At 31.9% G+C, this 24,021-nt stretch overlaps 1 protein-coding gene across 13 annotated transcripts in view; it reads left to right on the forward strand.

The window, feature by feature from the left end:
* LOC127702245 (dynein axonemal heavy chain 5-like) overlaps positions 1-24,021 on the forward strand; it is a 113,468-nt gene that overhangs the window by 54,145 nt on the left and 35,302 nt on the right. For all 13 annotated transcript variants that reach the window (XM_052206350.1, XM_052206349.1, XM_052206351.1 and 10 more), the window contains 31 exons: positions 501-614; positions 1,215-1,322; positions 1,826-2,135; positions 2,407-2,543; positions 3,246-3,474; positions 3,985-4,163; positions 4,591-4,797; positions 5,042-5,359; positions 6,147-6,294; positions 6,742-7,002; positions 7,571-7,980; positions 8,639-8,840; positions 9,418-9,653; positions 10,010-10,228; positions 10,800-11,101; positions 11,503-11,743; positions 12,080-12,279; positions 13,348-13,501; positions 14,588-14,751; positions 15,190-15,397; positions 15,969-16,130; positions 16,675-16,899; positions 17,656-17,828; positions 18,182-18,360; positions 18,742-18,929; positions 19,517-19,711; positions 20,126-20,669; positions 21,162-21,403; positions 22,351-22,491; positions 23,125-23,371; positions 23,556-23,833. In XM_052206350.1, the coding sequence (XP_052062310.1) occupies positions 501-614; positions 1,215-1,322; positions 1,826-2,135; positions 2,407-2,543; positions 3,246-3,474; positions 3,985-4,163; positions 4,591-4,797; positions 5,042-5,359; positions 6,147-6,294; positions 6,742-7,002; positions 7,571-7,980; positions 8,639-8,840; positions 9,418-9,653; positions 10,010-10,228; positions 10,800-11,101; positions 11,503-11,743; positions 12,080-12,279; positions 13,348-13,501; positions 14,588-14,751; positions 15,190-15,397; positions 15,969-16,130; positions 16,675-16,899; positions 17,656-17,828; positions 18,182-18,360; positions 18,742-18,929; positions 19,517-19,711; positions 20,126-20,669; positions 21,162-21,403; positions 22,351-22,491; positions 23,125-23,371; positions 23,556-23,833 (6,921 nt within the window). The remainder of the gene's footprint in view (positions 1-500; positions 615-1,214; positions 1,323-1,825; positions 2,136-2,406; positions 2,544-3,245; positions 3,475-3,984; positions 4,164-4,590; positions 4,798-5,041; positions 5,360-6,146; positions 6,295-6,741; positions 7,003-7,570; positions 7,981-8,638; positions 8,841-9,417; positions 9,654-10,009; positions 10,229-10,799; positions 11,102-11,502; positions 11,744-12,079; positions 12,280-13,347; positions 13,502-14,587; positions 14,752-15,189; positions 15,398-15,968; positions 16,131-16,674; positions 16,900-17,655; positions 17,829-18,181; positions 18,361-18,741; positions 18,930-19,516; positions 19,712-20,125; positions 20,670-21,161; positions 21,404-22,350; positions 22,492-23,124; positions 23,372-23,555; positions 23,834-24,021) is intronic.

Raw genomic sequence — 24,021 nt, forward strand, 5'->3', positions numbered from 1 at the left:
CAATTAATCCCAACTTGATAAAATGTTATCAAACTTTTAATGTTCAATGTCTATCATTATTTTTTTATAATTTAATTTTGGATGTAACACATCTTCTGATTGGCTGACGTTGTTTTGTTTATCAGCTCATAGACATAATTTTGTCATGTGACCGTTACGTCGTCAACGTTTTTTCATGATTTACTCCAGTTTATAATGAAATTTAGAATTAAATTATAAGGAATGACTGTAATATTTTTTCTGTCTATTCGAAATAACATAAAAAATGTGGTGCACACTTTAAAATAACCCGCTACGCGGGTTATTCAGTGTGAACCACATTTTTGATGTTATTTCTTCATAGACAGAAAAAATATTACAGTCATTCCTTAAATAGATATTTGAAAAGATAATTTAATGTTATTATATTTTCTATATAAAAAAATCGCAGTAAAGTTTACGGACTTATTTGTCTTAATTTCTTAAAAAAAAAGTAATAACATTGTTTCAACATTTTGCAGAGATGGCAAGAATTAGACAGACGTGTGACTGACTTAGCCAATGAAGCTCGTGACAATGTGAAGTTTTTGTACACCTTGGAGAAGTTCTGTGACCCACTTTACAACAGTGATCCAGTAAGTGTGTGTACAACACAAACTCAATTCATTTTTCATTTACTATAAACTAATTAATTTTGTGAATGATTAATTTTACAGACATTCACGAGTAGAAAAATATTGAAAAACTGGATTGTCAATATATGTCAGCCTTGGTCTTCCCATGTTTAAAGAGGTCAAGAAAGTTAAAAAAAAAATGAGTAAAGTAATCTCTGCAGACTCAACTAGAAAAGACTTAATTTGAAAAAAAAGTCTTATAAAAATTACTGGTTGTTGGTTTATAGTACACTTTTGTGAAAAAGCAAAGAGTATTCCAAGAGAGTGAACAATGTATGCTGCTGTTGAAATGTACTTATTCTCAGCTTTTATAGGCCTAGTTTGAATTGTAATCATCATGAAAAGATGGAAAAAATTTCAAAATTTGTTCATTTTCTGATGATGTCTTTTGGTTTCATAGAATGCAGCATAAAGGTTTGAAATATCTAAATTCCAGTATGATATAAACCACAAGAAAATTAATTGTACAGTAATTCTAATAAACTTTCAAAACTTTTTTTCCTGCTGGTTAATTTGGCACCTTTAGAATTAAGCCATTTACCCAGATATTTCTAATTTTAGGTTGGCATGTTGGATGCTATTCCAGGTTTGATCAATGCTATCCGGATGATTCACTCTATCTCCAGATACTATAATACATCAGAACGTATGACATCACTATTTGTCAAGGTAAGTTTTACAGCATTACGTTGACCTAGCATGCATTTAAAATCTATGTGGAGTAACTAGTTCTACAAAAAATAAACGGAAGAAAAGATAATAAACTTAAGGCAAAGGGTTGTATGAACATGATGTAAAAAAAGACGACAGAACAAGCCACAAAATCATAACAAAGAAAAGACTGGACTCTATTGAAGCTATACTCTAATTTTCTAAAACCAGGTTTGAAGTCATCTGAAATATGGTTAAAATTGCAGTTTTTTCGAGTGAATAAGCAGTTCTTCTTTGACAGATCATAATACTGAATGCAAATTATCTGATCAATGTCACCTTCAAAATCTTGTGTTGACCACCAAATGAATTGAAAGTGCTTATATATAAGGTATGACTTTTTATTCATTATTGACCACCTTATAGAAAATGTCTTGATGGGTATAAAGGTTCCTTTGATAGTTGGTCTGTTCTATGTGTTTACATAGTTTCCACTCTTTCAAATCATGTTTACATTTCAGATCACCAATCAGATGATAACAGCCTGTAAGTCCTACATCTCATGTGGTGGATATGAAACTGTATGGACACAGAAACAGGAGGATGTTGTCAGGAAACTCAATGATTGCATCAAACTTAATGAAGAATATCAGCGATGCTTCCATAAAACTAAGGAAAAGTTGGAGAAGATGCCAAATGAACGTCCATTTGAATTCTCAGAGATGTACATTTTTGGAAAGTTTGATACATTTACAAGAAGATTGAAAAAGATCATTGAAATGTTCGAGACCATTTCTCTGTACTCTCATTTGTCTGAATCTAAAATTGAAGGTTTGTATTTTCATACTGCTGGCGATTAATTGAAGAATTTAAAAGAAAAAAAATGTATATGCAAAAGAAAAAAACACAAAAAATGCTTTTTCTTACCAACAAATGAAATTTATAAAAAAAAATTGGAAAAACATATTTTTAAATTATTTTTGTATTTAGTTTCCTGAAAAAGTAAATGCAGATGCAGTTCTAATGAATATTATATATTGGTTTTAACTTTGAAGTAGCACTAGATATAAAAATAAACCATGTATATATTTTTTGTTTACAGAGATTGACAAAATGGCCAACAGATTTAATGTGATCATAACTGCAATGAAAAAGAAATTGTATGATTTTCTGGATCAGAGAAAACAGGAATTTGATACTGATTTTGATGAGTTCAAAAGAATGGTTGCTGAACTACACGTATGTTTCATAGCACATCATACCAAGTTTTACACTCATTTTGAGTGAAAAAAGATAGTTGTAGATATTTATTTGATTTAATATTTAGTTCTTAAAATTTTGGATCAATTTATGAAAGGATTAAAACATAGAATAAATGTTTAATATCTGTGATAGTCCTGACTTGGTACAGCATGTATATTTAGTTTGAACCACTTAGATCTGTTCCCTGTCTTCGGATACAGATAATTTTACATGTGTATTAGATTTTGGTATGAACATTTGAAGTGTTGCACAGATATAATAAGGATTTAGTCAGATTTTGACAGTGAAAACATCTCTATAAAATATATGAAAAAGCTGGAGAAGGCCTTTTTCCAGACAAATGTTTAAATTCTTAAATTTAATAAAACATATGCATAACATTTTTTTTTATGGTTAAACGTAACTCTTTACCAAGTGTCTTTCAAATATAACCACTATTTCCTTAAATTCATTATGTTTTAAATTTACCAAAGAACATCCTTCCATAAATACAATTTTACAATAAGATTTGAGACGTGATCATACACCTTGTATAGTGAGTGTATAATGATAAAACTTTATTGTAAGGTGTATTGTTTTGTAATTCCAATGCTATTTCAGACCATTGGCCTTATTTTTGAACAAAAGGGTCTGTTGCACTTTTTAATTAAATACTGAATTCAAAATTGTAAATTTTAGGCTAACCTCCAGACTTTTATGGATAACAAATTTGAGAAGATTAGCAGTACTACCAGGGCAATAGTGTTGCTGAGGAAGTTTGAGAAATTAGATTTACCAAATCTTGGAATTAATGAAAAATTCCATCGAATCTTAAGTCATTACGGAAGGGATATTGAGATGGTGTCTAAAATCTACCAGAAAAATAAAAATGATCCTCCTGTTGCTAGAGATCTACCACCAATTGCAGGTCAGTCAGTCATTTATTTTTGTATTTGTGATCAGAATTTTATTGTTTTTTTTGGCAATGTTAAGGTATTTGTTGTAGTTCAGAGTTTCACTTTGTAGTTTTAAATGTAAAATGTAGTAAATAGTAAGGCACAAGAATTGGATTTCTAGTTCTTAAGATTTTGTACATTGTGTAGATAGATGAGCCATTTGATTTATTTTTCTTAGGGTTTTGTAAATTGATTTGCCAGTTTCATTTCTAATTTTTGAATTAGATACTGGAATTATAGATTATTTCATGACATTTTTTTTTAAAAAAAGCTATCATATTTGATGAAAGATTTATGTTTTAACATTTCTTTAGTTGTAATATTTTGCATAGTTTAATAAACAAGAATCCAGCTCTTTTTATGTACCTTTATGCAAAGTAAAAACTCCAATTAACTGTTAAAGAAAATATTTAGCTTTTAAGTATGGTTAATTACAAAAAATGTGCTTGTTTTATCAACGTTGGAATAAATTTCTTGTTTAGGTAAAATATCCTGGGCCCGCCAGTTGTTCCGTCGTATTCAGGAGCCTATGGAGATATTCCAACAGCAACCCAGACTCTTGGAAGGAAATGATGCCAAGAAAATTATTAAAAACTACAACAAATTGGCCAAATGTCTGTTAGAGTTTGAAGTCCTTTATCATAGAGGTTGGCTAAGACAGGTTAGTATATACATAGATTCAAATGTCAGATTGTTAGGTGTCTTCAATTATTTAATGCAAATTCATTATTAATCATTGTATTCTATGTTTTTTTGGATTTTGTGGATATAGCTGAACCAAGAATTTAAGAATCAACAATATACAAAATTCCTATAGGCTTGTATGCTGCTTTTGTTAAAATTACCACAAAAATGAAAACTTTCCTCAATCTAAGAAAAATTTGTACTGATACAAATAATGAATGCATAGTGTATAGGTTGAAGAAGAAAAAAAACAGACATAGTAGAAAAGATATCACAGCAATTTGTGCAGAGGAGACATTTTAATATGACTTCTACAAGAAAATAGAAAAAATTATGCGAATGAAAATGTCTAAAAAAGTTAGTTAAAAAAATAATTATCTATTAAGATATCCTTACTGTTGTAGATTGAAGCAGCTCGTTCAGGACTTCAGTCATCAGTGTTAGTCAGACATCCAGAATCAAATGAACTCTATGTGAACTTTGACCCTCAGATTTTGACTATGATCAGAGAGACCGAATGTATGGCGAGGTTAGGTTTAGAGATTCCTCAGCTTGCTAGGACTATGAGAGCTAAACAGACAGAGTACAAAGACCACTACAATGCTCTGCAGGTAAAATATTTACTTCTAGGGAAGGTCCTCTACTAAATTATATTTTTGTGCAGGGCTGTATTTAAATGCAGGTCTTTATTCATATATTTATTAAAGGATTAGTTTTGCATTTAGGCTGTTTCAAGAATAACTTATTTGAGGGGAGGGGTGTTCAATATTTAGAGAAAAAGGATTTCAAATTTGGGAACTGTAAACATGTAAATATTAAGTACAAGCGTGGTTTAAAAAAGTATTTCTGTTTTAGATGATGCTTCAAGAAACACAGAGAGTGAAGGGTAAGATACCTACAGCTTTTGAAGCTTTAATGGGTCCACACATCAGTAAAGTGGACACTGCTCTGGAACCAGGCCTAATCAAACTAAGCTGGACTTCTCTGAACATTCAGGAATACATGGACAGGGTCTATAAAACCTTAGCTGATCTAGAACTCCTGATGGACAGAGCTCATGATGTGAATGAGTTCCGTATCGAGTCTGTACTGAAAGAAATGGCAGGAACTACATTGTGTCAGTTACCTGAAGATGAACCATGGACTGTGGAAAAATTCTTAGAAAATACACAGGTAAATTGAATGGATCGTCTCAAGTAATAAAACTCTAAAAAATCTAGGATGTGGATAATAATTTAAAAAGGGATCTTCAATGTGGGAAACATAGATTATGAATAAAACCTAAAAACATCTACAACAGATGAACAGGGATAAAAATGTACAGGTCCAAGTCTTGTTGCTTTGAGAGGACCATCATGATTTCACATTGGAAATTTTACAAAATATACAAATTGTGTGAACAAGTAATAAGCAGTGTGTTTACTGTCAAATTGTGTAGACCTTTTAAATGAGCAAAATTGAACATGAGAGAATAAAAGTTTTTAAAAAGTCATAGGCCCAAAAAATATTTCAGAGTTTTGAACCCCTGCTTATTACCTTAAGTCTTTGGTTGTAGAAACTTTAAATGTAAAACTGAACATGTAGTATCATAGAAAGATTATTGATGGATAAAATAAATAAAGAAGATAAGCCATTGGCATTATCAAGAGACTAAAACAACAAAAAAGAAAAAAAGTTCCAGGGAGTCAAATTTTCGTTATAGAATGAAAGGTCCAAAACCAAATAATTTTGAAGTGAAAATCCCTCCTAAACAAGGTTATAGGTCCTGTATAAATCATCAATGTTAAGGATATGGACTTTAGTAATTAAAAAATCAGAAAAGACAGGTCCTAACCCTTAGACCCACACTAATTTGAACCCCTTGGATCATTTCTTTGATAAAAAATAACCTCCTTAAAATTTGAACACTAAACTAGCATAACTAGACTGAAGTCCTAATGATTTGTTTTGCTTTATACAGATGTTGTGTGCTAAAGGAGCACAGGCCCTACAGACCAAGTCAATGGTTGTTGAAGAAGCTTCTAATGAGTTAATTAACATGTTATGTACTATGGAACTGGAGGAGGAAGAAGAAGAAAAAGAAAGAGAAGATGAAGATGAAGGAATAGGTAAGGGGAGATAACTGTGGTTTTTTTCAATTCTAATTCTCATCTGTATTATCAATGCCTTAAATACTTTTTGTGTAACAAAATAATGTATATATATCATATTTAAGTGTATATGTCTGTGTATTTTTCTTTTCCTATAGTTGTGAACATTGTTTATATTGCATATTTAATATAATGAATGACAAATACAGTATTTATCTTAAAATAGGATATGTTATAAACAAGAAGAATAAGAATTTTCCGTCGACCTTGTGATTGTCAAAGTTTAGGATAGATTTTGCCTTATAACAAAAGTACCTGCCAAAAGATAGAAAATTTGTTTCTAGCTATATTCCAAACAATTATTTTGAAAACAGATGTCATCCTGAACCAAAATATATTGTTTTTACCTTACACATCAAATAAATGTACTTTTCATAATATTACTTACTTATTTTAACATTTCAGAACATGATAGAAGCCGAGATGGCAGCCCAACAGGTTCAGCAATGGGTCGCTCCAACAGCAGGAAGTCACGCCCTGTATCATCTAAAGCTAATGCCATAGCTAAGAAGAAGAAAGAAATGAGAGAGAATTTAGAAGAGGCAGCTGGAGATTTACTGGCCCACTTCGAACATCGAAACCAAGATGCTCTCATGAAAGTAACAAGGAATACACTGGAGTCTCTGAAGAAGAGGATCTCTTCTAGTTCTATGTTACATTATATGGGTAATTGTTTTTATTGAAATCATTCTTCCAATCCAAAGGTTTGCTTACTCCTGAACTATCAATCTATCAAGGTATTCTTATTTGTCGATTTAAATTTTCCAGTTTGTCCAAGATTGATTTCATTTGCATTTTAAGTTTGGGACTTTAGATTTTCCACATAATAAAGTAAAATTTCATAATAAATTTTATTGTTATGTTTTATTTTTTTGCATTGCATGTTGTCATAATGAAAAACCATTCCTGATGAAGGTAAATCCAGAAAAGCGCTTCGAACGCATGAAATTAATAATGTGTTTTCAGTTGTTTTTTTTTAAATTATTAACATTATAGGCTGTCCAAAATTAATTCTTTGACTCTCAATTTTCAAATAGTTTACCCCTCATATAAAACTAAAACTATACCTCCAAATCAAGTGCAGTGTTGAACTGACATATGGAAAAAGAAAGATTTAATTTCTGGACTTTTTATATGAAAGTGTTTTTTAGTTTCAGACAAATTACATCCCCCCCCCCCCCACTATTTTTTTTTATGTACATAAATATTTTATACTGAACACCTGATTTTACAGATTCTGGTAGTTATGGAGACAAGAAAGACAAAAAAGAAACCAAGCCATTCTTTAAGGCATATGCTGTATTAGCTATTCCTAACGTAGTTATGTCCCCTGCTTTGGACGAGGTCCAACAAGCTGTTAACAAAGCTGCTCAACTTGTGGTCAGCGTTAGCAAAGGAATCAGTAAGTGGCACAAAGGTCTTCAGCCACAGGACACAATGATGTCTAACATGGAGCGTAGACCAAGTATGGCAAGTGTATGTCCAGTGGATGAGGTGGACCATGCTAAGAAAGACGATGAGACAGCAGTCCAGACTTACACCATCCACAAACAACCCAAGAATTATTACAAGGCTGTTTCAGAGAACAAAGAAGTTTCCAAACTCCAGTCACAGTTGTCAACGGCCATCAACTCTACTAAGAAGGTAAGATACTGTTTTGTGAAGCAAGTTATTGGCAAAATGTCTTTTATACTGTAAATTCAGAAATTATGGCATGCATTCATGATTGCGATTTTTGAAGAATGGACAAAAAAATGCGAGATTAATTATTGTGATTTCAGGGAAATCTGCATACAGATATCCGCATCAGCTATCAAAATGTGAGTTCTTATCATTGCGATAATCACAAAGTTGCATTATTCGCATTAATAAAAGCCTCACAATCATTTCTAAATTTACATTAATCTGTTGTCCTCACTGAATGAAGGTATTTAATTTTTTTGATATTATAAACTGGATTCATTTATGTTCTTGGATTGAAGAAAAAATGTATTTTTCTTGTGTAGTTATTTTTGCGGTTTTAACCAATTCTGCATACATTATTAAATTAAAAATGTGGTATGATTGTCAATGACACAACTATCCACAAGAAACCAAATGATGTAGATTTAGCGACTGGTCTATATGTATTTGTGTTGGACACAAAAAGAATTATAAAGTTGACAATAATTATTGTCTTATGGTATACAAAACTTAAAGCAGAACTACATTCTGTAAGTGTTTCAAATGTTTAAACAGATATGCAATATTGAAAAAGATCGTATTTATAGACTTCTTTTGAACTTTTTCTTTTTTCTTACAGGAAGTGACAACAGCTTTGGATCATTTCTCTGAATTCCATTCTGTGTGGATGGTAGATAGAGATGAAGATTTGGAGAACTTCAACAAAGAAAATCCTAAGCTGTCTGAATATGAAGCTAAGATAAAACATTATGAAGAAATGGAAATCCAGATTAATGCACTTCCTGAGTACTATGATGTTGGACCTATTGGAATGTACACAGGTAAAACATTGGAATTTTAAAATATTTTTAAGGGAAAGGGGGGGGGGGGGGGGGGATTTAACATAAAAGTAAAACTGAAAACTTATGAATGGCACACAAAAATAGGACACTCTTTACAAAAGGTCCTATTTTAACAATGAATTTATGAAACAGTTTTTCAAAATTACAATGTTTACCACATGCTTTCAAGGATACTGTTAACCAATTTTTGCTAACTATTTATGGATTTGCCTTTTTGAGGAAAAAAATAATGAGAATATAAGTCTGGTGTATATGTTTATGCACTTAGCATTCAGTTTGTTGAAAAAAAACTTTACTGATACATAATTCTCTTGCAATACATTAATTTTACTTCATTTTGATCAAACCTTTAATGTGACCTGTCAGAGATCTATTGTGCATGTGCTAAGCATGGTCAGTTATTGAATAGAAAGTGAAACTTGGGAAGACTAATGTCATTGACTGTTTTGAACCTAAAAAAAAACCCAAAAATTCTTACAAAGGTAACAGGTAAAATATGAGATGTAAATGAAGGTAATAATACCAGCTTTTAAAAAAAATGGAATTATTTTTACAGAAAAATTAAAACTTGGTTTGACTATTGAAACAAAACAATGGAGAGTTCACTTTGGCAAGGCTTGTAATCAGAAATACAGTTCAGAGATGGAGGAAATGTTTGAGTTTATAGAGGACCTGAATAAGAGGTTGTCACGACCTCTTAAAGACCTGGATGACATAAGATATGCCATGGGTTCACTGAAGGATATCAGAGAGAGTGAGATCAGAATTGATATGGGAATTACTCCAATTGAGGTAATAAATGATATGTGTAATAGTCATTTAGTTGTCCAATTCATTTGAGATTTAGAATGTCAGTTTTATTAGATATTTTTTTATTTTTAAGTTAAATTATTTTATTGTCCTCTGGGGGTGATGTGTAGCATTCTATGAGTAGTAGCAAATGATATTTAAATGTTGATGTCCTACTGTCCTTCAAGCCTTCTGTCTATTCGTACGAAAATAGTAAATGCTTTCATGCCTACAGTTTTCAGCAGATTTTGTAAAAAATATCAGTAATATCTAGGATTGGTTGATTTTGTATATTTTTAGGGATTTATGCCCCTTGGATATGTCAATATTGTAAGTGCTCTCACACAAACATTTTGTAGGAATCCTATGCCATGTTAAACAAACATGAATTGCCTGTAAACAAAGAGGAGATGGAGAGATGTGACACACTGAGATATTCATGGGAGAAACTGCAGGCACAGGCTGCTGAGGTGCAGACAACACTCCTAGAAGTACAACCAATGTTTAAATCAGAACTGATTGAGAATGTTAAAACGTTCATTGGTGATTGTGATGACTTCTGTGGTGGTTATGATACGGTAAGTCATCAAGTTTAAATTTGTTAACATAAACGGTTAATTCAGATTGAAAATACAGACAGGATACCTTTCGACTGAGATCAGAATTCAAATTTTGATAACATTATTATTATTAGTAGGATTTCCTGAAATCGTAATAATAAATCCCACATTTGTATCCATTATTTGATGTCATGGTTTTGCCAATGTCTGCATACAAGCGTGAAGACAATTTATACCTCGTTGAACATCTTATGTTGTTAACCTATACCCAGGAAATCTAAGAAAATTGCAATCCACATATTATGTTGAACCCACAGAACCTCAATTTTTAGAAAAAATAATGCATGGTTTGGCTCAGAGAAAAAAATTTGTCACAGGTTTGTCATTAGACTACCTACAAAATAAAATTTAAAGATTTTAAGATTCATCATTGGTACAATTTCTATCATTTTAGATGTTAATTAATCACACTGTTTTGGTGTAGGTTTTTTGAAAATATTACCCAGAATGCATTAGTTTCCTAAACATTTTTTGAAAAATAGATCCATTCATCATTCATGATACACATTTGTGTAAATATATGTTGTAGGCTGGACCTATGGTACCTGGTGTAGCACCTAGAGAGGCCTCTGACAGACTTGTCATTTTCCAGAACAATTTTGACATTTTGTATAAGAAATACATCACCTACACTGGTGGTGAAGAACTGTTTGGCCTGCCTGTTACAGAGTATCCTAAATTACTCAATATTAAAAAGGAATTAAATCTGCTGCAAAAATTATATGGGTTGTACAACAATGTGTTGGAGACTGTACATGGATATTATGATATTCTTTGGGTAGATGTCAACATCGAAAAAATCAACAACGAACTGCTTGAGTTCCAAAACAAGTATGTTGTTAATACAGCTTGTAGTTTTAAAACTTGGTTCTGTATTCTGATATTTTTTTTTTATTTAAAGTTACAATTTCTTTATTGCACATTTGCTGTATATATATTCAAGTTCTCACATGTCACACATTTACTATATATTTTCATTTTCTGACATGTCACACATTTAAGAATAGCATTTGAGCAAAACTTTATTGAAATGTATTCTCTCACGTTTGTAATTCCTTGTAGATAGAAATGTGTTTTTGATTTAAGATTTTAATTGTTAAATGATAAAGCAAAGTTTTAGCATAGGTTTAACTATTGAACAAACATGTTTTTTAATTGGTAGCTAAAGAATACTAGGTATGAAATGAAACAATTCCTGAATGCTCAAATCATGCATGTATTATTATTTATAGGTGTAGAAAGCTCCCCAAAGCCCTCAAAGACTGGCCAGCATTTGACGATCTTAAGAACACCATTGATGATTTCAACAACATGGTTCCTTTGTTAGAACTGATGACAAACAAGGCCATGAAGCCTCGTCATTGGGCTAGAATGGCAGAGGTCACAGGTCATGTCTTTGATGTAGAAAGTGAGACGTTCCAGTTGAGGAATATTCTAGAAGCTCCTCTGTTGCAGTTTAAAGAAGATATCGAGGTATTTATATTCCAAAATTGAGGGACAAAAAAATGAAAAGGAATGTTTCTTTTTAAGACTGATTTGTATCAAAGAAATATTAACAGATATATCTTTTTTTTTAAATGTTTTGTATATGAGAATTGATAACTATATTGATTTAAGAAGATGTGATATTATTTCCAATGAGACATGTATCCACCAGAGACTAAGGAACAAGAATGTAATATGTTTAAATTTAAAAAAAGATGCATAATGTGACTGAACTGCACATTCATATACTATTGTGTAAAACAGTTACAACATTTAGTTTCACACAAAACAATATGGGTATTAAAAACAATTATTTATTTACAGGACATCTGTATCTCAGCTGTAAAGGAAAAAGACATTGAAGCCAAACTGAAACAAGTCATAGCTGATTGGAACAACCAGGAATTCAGATTTGGTAACTTTAAGAATCGTGGAGAGCTACTTCTCCGTGGAGACACGACTCAAGAAATCCTTACCAACATGGAAGATTCTCTTATGGTTCTCAGCTCCCTCATGAGTAACAGGTACATACATGATCTAGTACATTTGTTTAAAATCCCTTTTTTAATAATTCTAACTGTATAATCAATATATAACTGTAAACATCAATAGTCAATTTTGTATTCCAATAAGTTAGTTGGGAAGTAACTTAGTCCAACTTAGTAATAAATACCTGGAAGGAAAAAGTTCTATGCAAAAGGTGAGGAAAAACTATGTTGTCTGCATATCTATTTGTCTCACTAGAAAATTAAAAAAAAAATGAATTTTGATATCTTTCAAATATATGTTTTCTATGCAAAAGAAATTTTTCATCTTTTTTTTGTATATTAGTTGTACTTTTAAGTGTATCAGAAGGGGCGATGTTATCCTGAGGTATAAAGCATGTTGTTGTAATCCTACAAGGACACTATTTTCATTTGACTGAATTTCTATAAATCCAATTATTATATTTTGCCATTTTATTTTTCATTCACTATCTGTATGTGTCCATCATATGAATTTTGATTTTTGTTGGAAAAATATTTGAAGAAAAAACAGCAAATGTGTGAAAGCTATTTAATTATGAATTGGCCTTACCGAATCTCATCACTCCATATTTGTTTGAATTATTTCCCGTTATTTTTACCCTTGACCACATTTCACATCACATTATTCCTACGACTAATTTCACAAAAAATCTTACGAAAAAATACTTGTAAGTCACGAAGATTTCAGTATAACTTACAATCAATTTTTGCTGTAAGATTTTTTGTGAAAAAAGCCCCAGGTTCTTGAATGTTTTTGTTATATTTTGTTTACAATAACCAGTTATATACATCATATTGCTTTTATCATTACTTTTTTAAATTATGATTTAGAAGTATAACATATACATAACAATTTTTAAAGCTTTAAACAAGACTTAAATCACAACATTTTAACTCCATTTATACAAATCTGTTATCAAAGTTAACAGTGAACGTTATCCTGCAAGATCTTAATCTAACCCGTGGTTTGTATGATATTTGAAGATACAATGTACCATTTAAGAAGTAAAGTCAGACATGGGTACAGAATCTTAATCTAACCTGTTTTTTGTATGACATTTGTAGATACAATGTACCATTCAAGAAGCAGATTCAGACATGGGTACAGAATCTAACAAACTCATCAGAAATCATAGAGAACTGGATGACTGTACAGAATCTATGGGTCTATCTAGAGGCTGTCTTTGTTGGTGGTGATATTGCCAAACAGTTACCAAAGGTCAGCAAATTACGACAAATTTATGCCCCTGCTTCATCAAATGAGCAATATATATAGTCAGGCTATTAATATTGAAGGAATAATTTCCTTTTCTTGAAAAGAAAAAAAAAAAACAATTCAAAGCTATGCTTTTCAATTTTACAGTTTTTCTGTGGGTTTTACATATTTTTCTAAATTTGATATTTTAAGCAGAATTTCTGTAATTATAAACCCACTGAACAGAACGACTTCATATTTAGTCAGCAGCTTGTCAGAAATGAGTTGTAACATGTGAGAACTATTTGAATCTGTCAGACATCTACTTCCTGTTTGCAGATACTTTGAATATTTCAATAAAAAGGTATCCGTTGATATAATGTCAGCAAGAGTTACTTCCCTTGTGTTGCCATGTTTGAGGTCTAAGTACGCAAATTCCTTCATAAATCAGCCAAATTCAACTTGTTATACTGACCACTAGACTTGAAAAAAAGGTTTTTCTGAACAAATTTCATTTCTTTTAGCCTTGCTTAATTCATCACTATGATCTAGTAAGGATCTCTTATCACTGGTGTATCGCATGTTTCAATTGAAGTCAAATAAGAAATGTAACTGTTTATCCTTCCAAAAGTTTATCAAGCCAAGGGAAATAACTCAGACTCTAATTAGGTCATTTGAAATCTACCGGTATCTATATGTGAACAGAGTGACTTCATATTTGGTCATCAGCTTCACAATGATGAGTTGCAAAGTGTGAGCACATTTTGGATCTGTAGGAAACCTACTTCCTGTTTGTCAATGTAGAATTTTTCAACATGTTGAACAAGAACAAATATTTTTCTCACACTTTTCTCAAAAACTACTGAATAGAATGACTCCAAATTTAGTCAGCAGCTTGAAAGTGATAAGTTCTAACATGTGAGCGCTTTTTGTATCTGTGAGACACCTAATTCCTGTTTTCCATTACTTTGAATAATGAGTATGGATATGCATAGCACAACAATGTGTGCATTCTTGTTTTAATCCTGACTCACAGAGGCATATAAACAAGAAAGAAAGGGTTCATAAATTTTATATGAGGTGTGAATAACTGTATAACTATGATTTCAGGAAGCCAAAAGATTCAGCAACATAGACAAATCTTGGATTAAGATAATGACCAGAGCCCATGAGACACCAAATGTTGTACAGTGCTGTGTGGGAGATGAGACACTCATGCAATTACTTCCCCATTTACTGGAACAGTTAGAACTTTGTCAGAAATCTCTCACTGGGTAAGTTTAAATTAAGACAAAATAAAACTGGAAATTACTGACACATTCTATGAAAGTGTTGAATAGCCAAAAGTAATGGCATGCAGATACTGACTATTTCTGTTAATTTATCTTGAAACGCTTGATTGCTTTTTTTTTTTAGCTTGCTTTCTGATTGAGAAATACTCACATCTCTTTTTACATACCTGTAATTGCAAATTAGTAAAGCTTTTATAAGCTTAGAGAAATGAAGAGTGGTTAATTTTTAAAACAAAAATGATTTTTGTTTTCATGCATTTAAGAAAAGAACTTAGTTTCTTGCTGTGCAAATCCAGTAAATGATACTTAATTACAAAAAAGAGAAAAGGTCCTCCTTATAAAAATATCTTATGAAAGCTGAAATTACAGTAAAATCATTACGTTAGACATTAATTTTAATGTATCAATATTCCATTTCAGATACTTGGAAAAGAAGAGATTGTTGTTCCCTCGATTCTTCTTCGTGTCGGACCCGGCTTTGTTAGAGATTCTGGGTCAGGCCAGCGATCCACACACAATTCAGGCTCATTTGTTGTCAGTCTTTGATAACATCAAGACAGTCAAGTTCCACGAGAAACATTATGATATGATTCTCTCCATCCACTCGTCAGAGGGAGAAACTATTGATGTAAGTAGAATTTATTATTTATTCTCACTTTTCTCTCTGTTGTAGATGTATTGCAGCATTTTCATTGCTTTCAATAATATCTTACAGCATTCAGTTGATACATTATGAAGGAGATTGAAAATTAATCACAAAATGAATATAACAAACACATTAGTTCACAATACCCAAAATTATAGATAAGAAAGAAACACTTTATAAAAACACTTATATTTGTGTATGGATACAAAAATGTATTTATTTTTGCATATTAGTCATAAATTTTTTTGTGGATTCCCAGATTAATAGGAAAGACACAATAAGCAAAAAAGAATTTGTTCAAAATTATGTAGAGTACAAAATATTAAATGAACAAATATTTTAAGAGAAGTTGGTCTTAATTTTGATAGGAAAAGAAAGTCTCCGAATTTTATGAAAATCTGGACTTATTACTTTATAAATTTTTGTACTTAAACAGACTGCTTAGAAAAATTGGTGGTTTTCACATGTGAGACTATCATTACAATCTAATAGATAACTGTGTGTTTTATGAGACTTAAATTTACAATATAATAGATAAAAATTTGTGTTTCAGCTGGAGAAACATGTGAAAGCTGAGGGTAATGTAGAAGTTTGGCTGATGGCCTTGATGACTATGGCCCATAAATCTCTCCATGGTGTCATTAGAACTGCTGCCATGGCAACACAGGATACCAGCTTCCAGTTGCTGGAGTTCTTAAACATGTTCCCTGCACAGGTTTGTTTATTGATTTTATTCTTCTTGAAGTTAACTACTGGATACCAGTTAATTATGCTGAATTTGCTAGGTTGTCAGATTGTAATTTTAGATTGACCTACGTAGAAAATTTGCAACCAGATATTAAAATTAGTTTTGAAAGCATTATGAGTGCTAAACAAACCTTTCAAAATTCACGGATATATTAAATATCATCATTGTAATAGTTTTTGATGTCATCCTTGTGGTCTGGAATTTTTGATAGAACTATATATAGAATTTTGAATATCAGATTTGTAATGAGATTTGATTAACTCAGCTAAGCTGAAAAAACTAAACACAGTCATAAGTTCATATTTTTTATTATAAGTAGATATCGCTCTTAAATGTAGAATACATGTGTACTATTAAAACTGATTTTTTGCACCAGGCAAATTAGACCTGTTTAAAATAAAGAATTGTACATGTTATAGATATATACATATGAATTTAAATTATTTGTCTTGTAAATGTTAACAAATGTATAACTAAGTCACATTTACATGGATGTGTATCTATTCTTTAGGTTGGCATACTGGGTCTGCAGATGATCTGGACCAGAGATGCCACAGAGGCCTTGACAAATGCACGACATGACCGTAAGGTAATGCAGCAGACCAACCAAGCCTTCCTGGAGTTATTGAACACCCTCATTGAACAGACGACCAAAGAACTTACACCATTTGAAAGAATAAAGTTTGAAACATCTATTACGATCCACATCCATCAGAAAGATATATTTGATGATCTGGTAGGTATTTCACAGTAAAATGGCTTTAAAGTTTCATCTTCAGAAGGTGAGGACAAAAAGAAAAAAGAAGTGATACATAAAAAGGATAACTTGAATAAAAAAATAGCGAACAGTACATCAGGCCTCATCGACCACCCACAAATAACTCCTAAAATCAACCAGATACATGTACAAACAAATAGTAAGGAACAACACCTAGTGGTAGACATACAAAATTGTGTGTGAAAAGTCATATGCAGTATGTTTGCCAAGGGAGACGGCTGTTCATCTATGAAACAGTTATAAAATCATCTATGGCACTGATTTGATAAGAATAAAAGTTATTTTATGGACTAGTTTTCTGTTGAATTACATGAATAGTATAGAATCTGGTGTCCATGAAATTTCAGATGATCAAATCCTTCATAGTGAAATATTTATACTCTTATTATTCTAGTCTGGTACAATTAAAACATAAAGATTATAAATTAATTATATAAAGTTTAGGAAAGTAAAGTATAAAAGTTATGTGTTAGAAGAAGACATTGACAATTTGTTCTAATACATACAGTTTGTGACGTCCATTTGATACTTTTTCATAAAACCATATACATGCAAGTTTGACTGTATTTAAAAGAAAATTGGGGTATACATGAATGAGGCAGCAACCCAACAACCCAAAAATTCTAAAATGATCTGCCATCAACACCAAACTAACAAAAACACACAAAGATTTGACAAAAGACAACCACTAACATAATTATTTTTGATTTACAGTGCAAAGCTCATGTGAAAACACCTACAGATTTTGAATGGCAGAAGCAATCCAGATTCTATTTCGTAGAAGACCAAGACAAATGTCAGATTTCCATTACTGATGTTGATTTCATCTACCAGAATGAATTCCTTGGCTGTACAGAAAGATTGGTCATCACACCACTGACTGACAGGTAGGAGACAGCATATAGACTTCACATTAGTATCAAGTTTTGAACTTGACACTTGTTTTTATCCAGAAGCAAATTAATATATTGCATTGAATACTTGTTAAAATAAGGATCATAGTTGATATGAATAAAAGGAGATCTAATATATAAATTCAGTTTGATGTTACATAATTTTAGAACCATTGCAAAAAAAAAGTTTATCAAAACTGGAGCATTCTACAGGCCAGAACTGTTTAATTTCATCATTAGATTCACATATTGTTTTCTTTCATATATTACATCACATGATCTCAGGTCTTGAGTATTTCTATGAGAGAAGTGGTCACAATTTTCAGATACATTATTTATTTTTGCAGATGTTACATCACCTTAGCCCAGGCCTTGGGTATGTCTATGGGAGGTGCCCCAGCTGGACCAGCTGGTACAGGAAAGACTGAGACTGTTAAAGACATGGGACGTTGTCTTGGAAAATATGTTGTCGTCTTCAACTGTTCAGATCAGATGGACTTCAGAGGATTAGGACGTATTTACAAAGGTAAAACTTTATAACATTGTAGACTGCTATTCTCAAAAAAAGGAAGGCAATTTTCTTTAAACTTATTATAATTAGTACAGATTAAAGGTCACACTAGAATAATCTGTGTTTATATCTAAATTTCCCAAGAAATTGGATGTCAAATTTTTTTTAATCTGATTTTTTTACTGTTTTCCGGTGATTAAAAGAATATTCTTATTTTGTTCTAAAGTCTCAAATAGAACATTTGAATAACAAATGGTTTCAATAATTTTAGTTGTTTAAAGTAAACCATGTGGAATATTTTGCAGAAATTCAAAAGTTCAAGGACTACTTTAGTATTTGCGTATCGATAGGTTTTGCCTGTTCATGATTTACTTAATTATACTCGTGTATTTTCAGGTTTGGCCCAGTCAGGATCATGGGGATGTTTTGATGAGTTTAATCGTATTGAACTTCCTGTATTATCTGTGGCTGCCCAGCAGATTGCCATTGTATTGAATTGTAAGAAAGAGAGAAAGAAGCAGTTTATATTTACTGATGGAGACAATGTTCTGATGAATCCTGAGTTTGGTATATTTTTAACCATGGTAAGTATCAAGTACAGGTAATTCGAGGAGCATGCCACCCAAGACATATTAAATTTCTTTCTGTTCGTACTTTCCTTATGAAGACAGATTTGTAGTATTTAATCTTATCTTCTGCACAAATGACAATTTATGACTTAAAAACACAACTTTTTCAACCTCTTTCTATGGAGGCATCAAATGCATTTTACATAGGGTTAAAAATCTTTTCATTAAGGAAAGTGTTCATTATTTTCCAATGATAAACTTTTTGAGTTATCAATGATTCTTTTTTGAAAAAGTCTTTAGGCATTGCTTTGAATTATGACTCTTCTTATAAATAAAAAATGTGGGGTATACTTCAATAATAAATGCAACCCAACAACAAAAGAAATAACCAAAAGATATCATGAGTTTAATATACAGTCTTCAGCAATAGACAGGTGTCTAAACAATATGTCAAAGTCTAAAATCCTTGAAACTAGTTCATTTTTAAGGCTGACCTGTTGTAGAATTTTTCATTTAGTTTTATCTATCCTATGTAACACTTCATTAACCTATAGTATAATATAAATGCTTCTTCTACAAAGTTTCATGTTTTTTTTTCATAGAACCCTGGTTATGCTGGACGACAGGAATTGCCAGAGAATCTGAAGTTGAATTTCCGTACCGTTGCTATGATGGTGCCAGACAGACAGATCATTATCCGTGTCAAGCTGGCTAGTGTTGGTTTCATTGAAAACATTGTCTTGGCCAGAAAATTCTACACACTGTATAAACTCTGTGAAGAACAGCTGACAAAACAGGTATTTTTACTATTATTGTCTACCTGTAGGTTTTAACTACATAAACTTTTTCTATTGCGAAAGTATAACTCATGTGTTAATGCATGCATTTACTAATGGGAATCTCTCAAAGACCGATGTTAATGCATGGATTAACTAATTGGAATCTTCAAAAACCAATGTTAATACAAGATTAATAAATGGGAATTATGTACATTATTTTTAAAGATTACTAACAATAATAATTAAATTTGAGTTGTAATAATTGGAGTGTTTGTCCTACCACATTTAAAATATGGTTTGCCTTACTAAATAGGATATTATATGTTTGTGCAGCATCAAATTGATGCTCAAATGAGTGAAAATTACCCATTTTACTTTTGTCTATTTCACAATTGATATTATACGTATATTACTGGTACTGTCATTTTCTAGGTGCATTATGATTTTGGTTTGAGAAACATTTTGTCTGTATTGAGAACCCTTGGTACTGTTAAACGGGCAAACAAAGAAGAGACTGAATCTACCTGTGTAATGAGAGTATTACGTGACATGAACTTATCCAAACTTATCGATCAGGATGAACCACTCTTTTTGTCTCTGATCAATGATTTATTCCCTGGAATCTCACTAGACAAGGGAGGTTACCCAGAATTAGAAGCTGCCATTAACAAACAGATCGAGGAAGCTAAATTAGTGAACCATCCATCATGGACTCTGAAATTGATTCAGTTGTTTGAGACTCAGCGTGTAAGACACGGTATGATGGCCCTTGGACCCAGTGGAGCAGGTAAAACATGCTGCATCCACACTTTGATGAAGGCCATGACTGACTGTGGGGCTCCTCACAGGGAAATGAGGATGAATCCTAAAGCCATCACAGCACCTCAGATGTTTGGACGTCTAGATGTGGCCACTAATGACTGGACTGATGGTATCTTCTCTACCTTGTGGAGGAGAACTAATAAAGCAAAGAAAGGTTAGTACTCAGTACTAATAGGTCATAGGTTTTATTTGATTTGCAGTAAGATCGAAATTTTGATTTTATAATGTTTATGGTAAACATACTTGGCAATACTTTGACATCACAATCTTTGTTTTTTTATTAGGTTTTAAATAAGCTGGAAAAGAAGTTCATTAACTATGTAAACATTTCTTATATTTTTATAGAAGAATGAGATAACATTCATGAAACAAATTCAAATTAGATGAAAATAAGTCAAAAGTATTTTTTACAAATATTAGTGAAAAATATTTTCAGATTTATATCTGTAAAGTTTTCGAAAATAATAAAGACATCGTTAAGCATGAAGATGTAAAATTGGATGATATTAAAGAATTTGTGTTCATTTTACACAGTATAAAAATAAGGAGATGTGGTATGATTGCCAATGAGACAACTATCCACCAAAGTTCAAATGAAGTGGATGTAAGCAATCATAGGCAATAATAATTATGATTATTGTTACAGGAGAACACATCTGGCTTGTATTGGATGGTCCTGTTGATGCTATCTGGATTGAAAACTTGAACTCTGTACTGGATGACAACAAGACTCTGACCTTAGCTAATGGTGACAGAATTCCCATGGCTCCTAACTGTAAGATTATCTTTGAGCCACATAACATAGACAATGCTTCCCCAGCTACTGTGTCCAGGAATGGAATGGTGTACATGAGTAACTCAGGACTGGACTGGAGACCCATCCTTCAGGTATATCACAATCATTAAAACTTATACAATTACTCAGGAAATATTCAAATGAAGTGTACATGAGTAACTCAGGACTGGACTGGAGACCCATCCTTCAGGTATGTCACAATCATTAAAACTTATAGAGTAACTCAGGACTGGACTGGAGACCCATCCTTCAGGTATATCACAATCATTTAAACTTATAGAGTAACTCAGGACTGGACTGGAGACCCATCCTTCAGGTATATCACAATCATTAAAACTTATACAATTACTCAGGAAATATTCAAATGAAGTGTACATGAGTAACTCAGGACTGGACTGGAGACCCATCCTTCAGGTATGTCACAATCATTAAAACTTATAGAGTAACTCAGGACTGGACTGGAGACCCATCCTTCAGGTATATCACAATCATTAAAACTTATAGAGTAACTCAGGACTGGACTGGAGACCCATCCTCCAGGTATATCACAATCATTTAAACTTATAGAGTAACTCAGGACTGGACTGGAGACCCATCCTTCAGGTATGTCACAATCATTAAAACTTATACAATTACTCAGGAAATATTCAAATGAATGGGGAATTAAAACAACATAACATGGGATACAAATATTGGAGCAAAATGGCTGATATCTAAAATAATCTCTATATTTTACTATCCATTCCTTTACAGGTTGGCAAGTTTACTTTTTTAACTTTTGGGATTAAATCTAGATGATTTTTGAATTTGATATGAAGCCGGTTTTTTTTCTAAATAGCAAAAATAGAAAATAAATTGAAGGACATCAAATGGAGGGGTGTATTGGAATGGAATGCCAGGAATTTATTTTATTTAGATTTGCCTAAGGTGTTGTGAACCAATTGATACTGATATAGAAATGTATGATTTTTTAAAGATTTTATTTAAAAGATATAATAATATTCACTGAATTCTTACCAAATAAAAAATTTGTTTACAGGGATGGTTGAACCTAAGACCAATAAATGAACAGAGCATCATCATGGATCTGTTTGACAGGTCATTTAATCATCTGTTGAATTTTGCCACCACAACCTTTGTTTTCAAAATGGATGTTTTAGAAGCATTCATCATTGTACAGGTAGGTGTAGTATTGTTGATCAACATTGCAGTAAATGTTTGTCGTCTGCTGAAGTTCCCAATGAATGAAATAGAAAAATTAATTCAATAAAGATATACTATAATCATGCTATAAACTAAGATAAAGTATAATTGATGTAAAGTTTTTTGATAATGGGCATTAATTTTGGTATACATGTACTAGTAATTTCTTTTGGAATTAATGTGTCTTTTTTGTTGAATAATAAAGATTATCCATACAATTTATTGAGACTTCATCATATAAGAAATGTGATGCAGAATTACTTGGTTAAACATAGTTTTCAGACAGTTGCTTTTATTTTAAAGACATCTGTTGAATTTACCATTGAATATGCATTTAATTTAACTATTTGCACAAGATTTACATTTTTACAAGTATATTGATGAATAAAGTATGCATAGCAGTTTTCAAAATTGTTTTGTTAAACAGTAGGTTCTAGTTTAGTGCCTCTCCTTCAAAACCAGACTTTGGACCATCTTTATTTTGCCAAAAATATCTAGATTGAAAGGGTTAGTTTCTTTGTTTAATAAAAGGATTGTATAAACATATTACTTTGCACCAACTCATCAATGCATATGTATATACATCAGTAGTTCATATTTATAATTTTAGGCCACAAAGCTGTTACAAGGACTGATTCCAAGTAAAGACGACAGGGATGCAGGAGCATTGAACGCTAAGCATGCAGAGCGTTTGTATGTGTTTACATGTATGTGGTGTATTGGATCTTTCCTTGAATGGGACGACAGAGTAAAGATGGAGGAGTTTCTACGTAATCATGACGATTTCACATTAGACTTGCCAGTAATTTCCCCTGATTCTGATGATACCATGTTTGACTTCATGGTAGATAGTGATGGTAGGTATCGCATGTTAATCTGACTAACATTTTTATATTTTAACAAATGATAAAATAGTGCGCTTTGTAAATACAAATGTCAGCCAAACATTCTGAAAAAATTTGTGTTTGAAAGAGCTCTCTGCCAGTTATGGATATGCTGGTTCAAATTAAACTGATTTACCTTTTATGAATTTACTTGCAGGTACCTGGAGTCACTGGAACAAACATGTAAAGGAGTATATCTACCCCTCAGACTCAACACCGGAATACAGTTCTATTCTGGTTCCCATGGTGGACAATGTCAGGACTGAATACCTTGTGGATCTGATTGCTAAACAAGGAAAGGCTGTGTTACTGATAGGTGAACAAGGAACAGCCAAGACTGTCATGATTAATGGATACATGGCCAAATACAATCCAGAATACCATATGGAGAAATCTCTCAATTTCTCTTCTGCTACTACCCCATACATGTTCCAGGTGAGTCAAATATTACCCTGACTTCCATTGGCTGGAATCTATCAACCATAATAAGAAGTCAACAATGAGAGATGATATAAGGTCTCTCATACTGCACTATGCATATCCAGGTGAGTAAAATATTACCCAGACTTCCATTGGCTGGCATCTATCAACCATAACTTAGAAGTCAACAATGAGAAATAATA

This window comes from Mytilus californianus, unplaced genomic scaffold, assembly GCF_021869535.1.
Source record: "Mytilus californianus isolate M0D057914Y unplaced genomic scaffold, xbMytCali1.0.p SCAF_5, whole genome shotgun sequence".
Taxonomy (NCBI): Eukaryota; Metazoa; Mollusca; class Bivalvia; order Mytilida; family Mytilidae; genus Mytilus; species Mytilus californianus.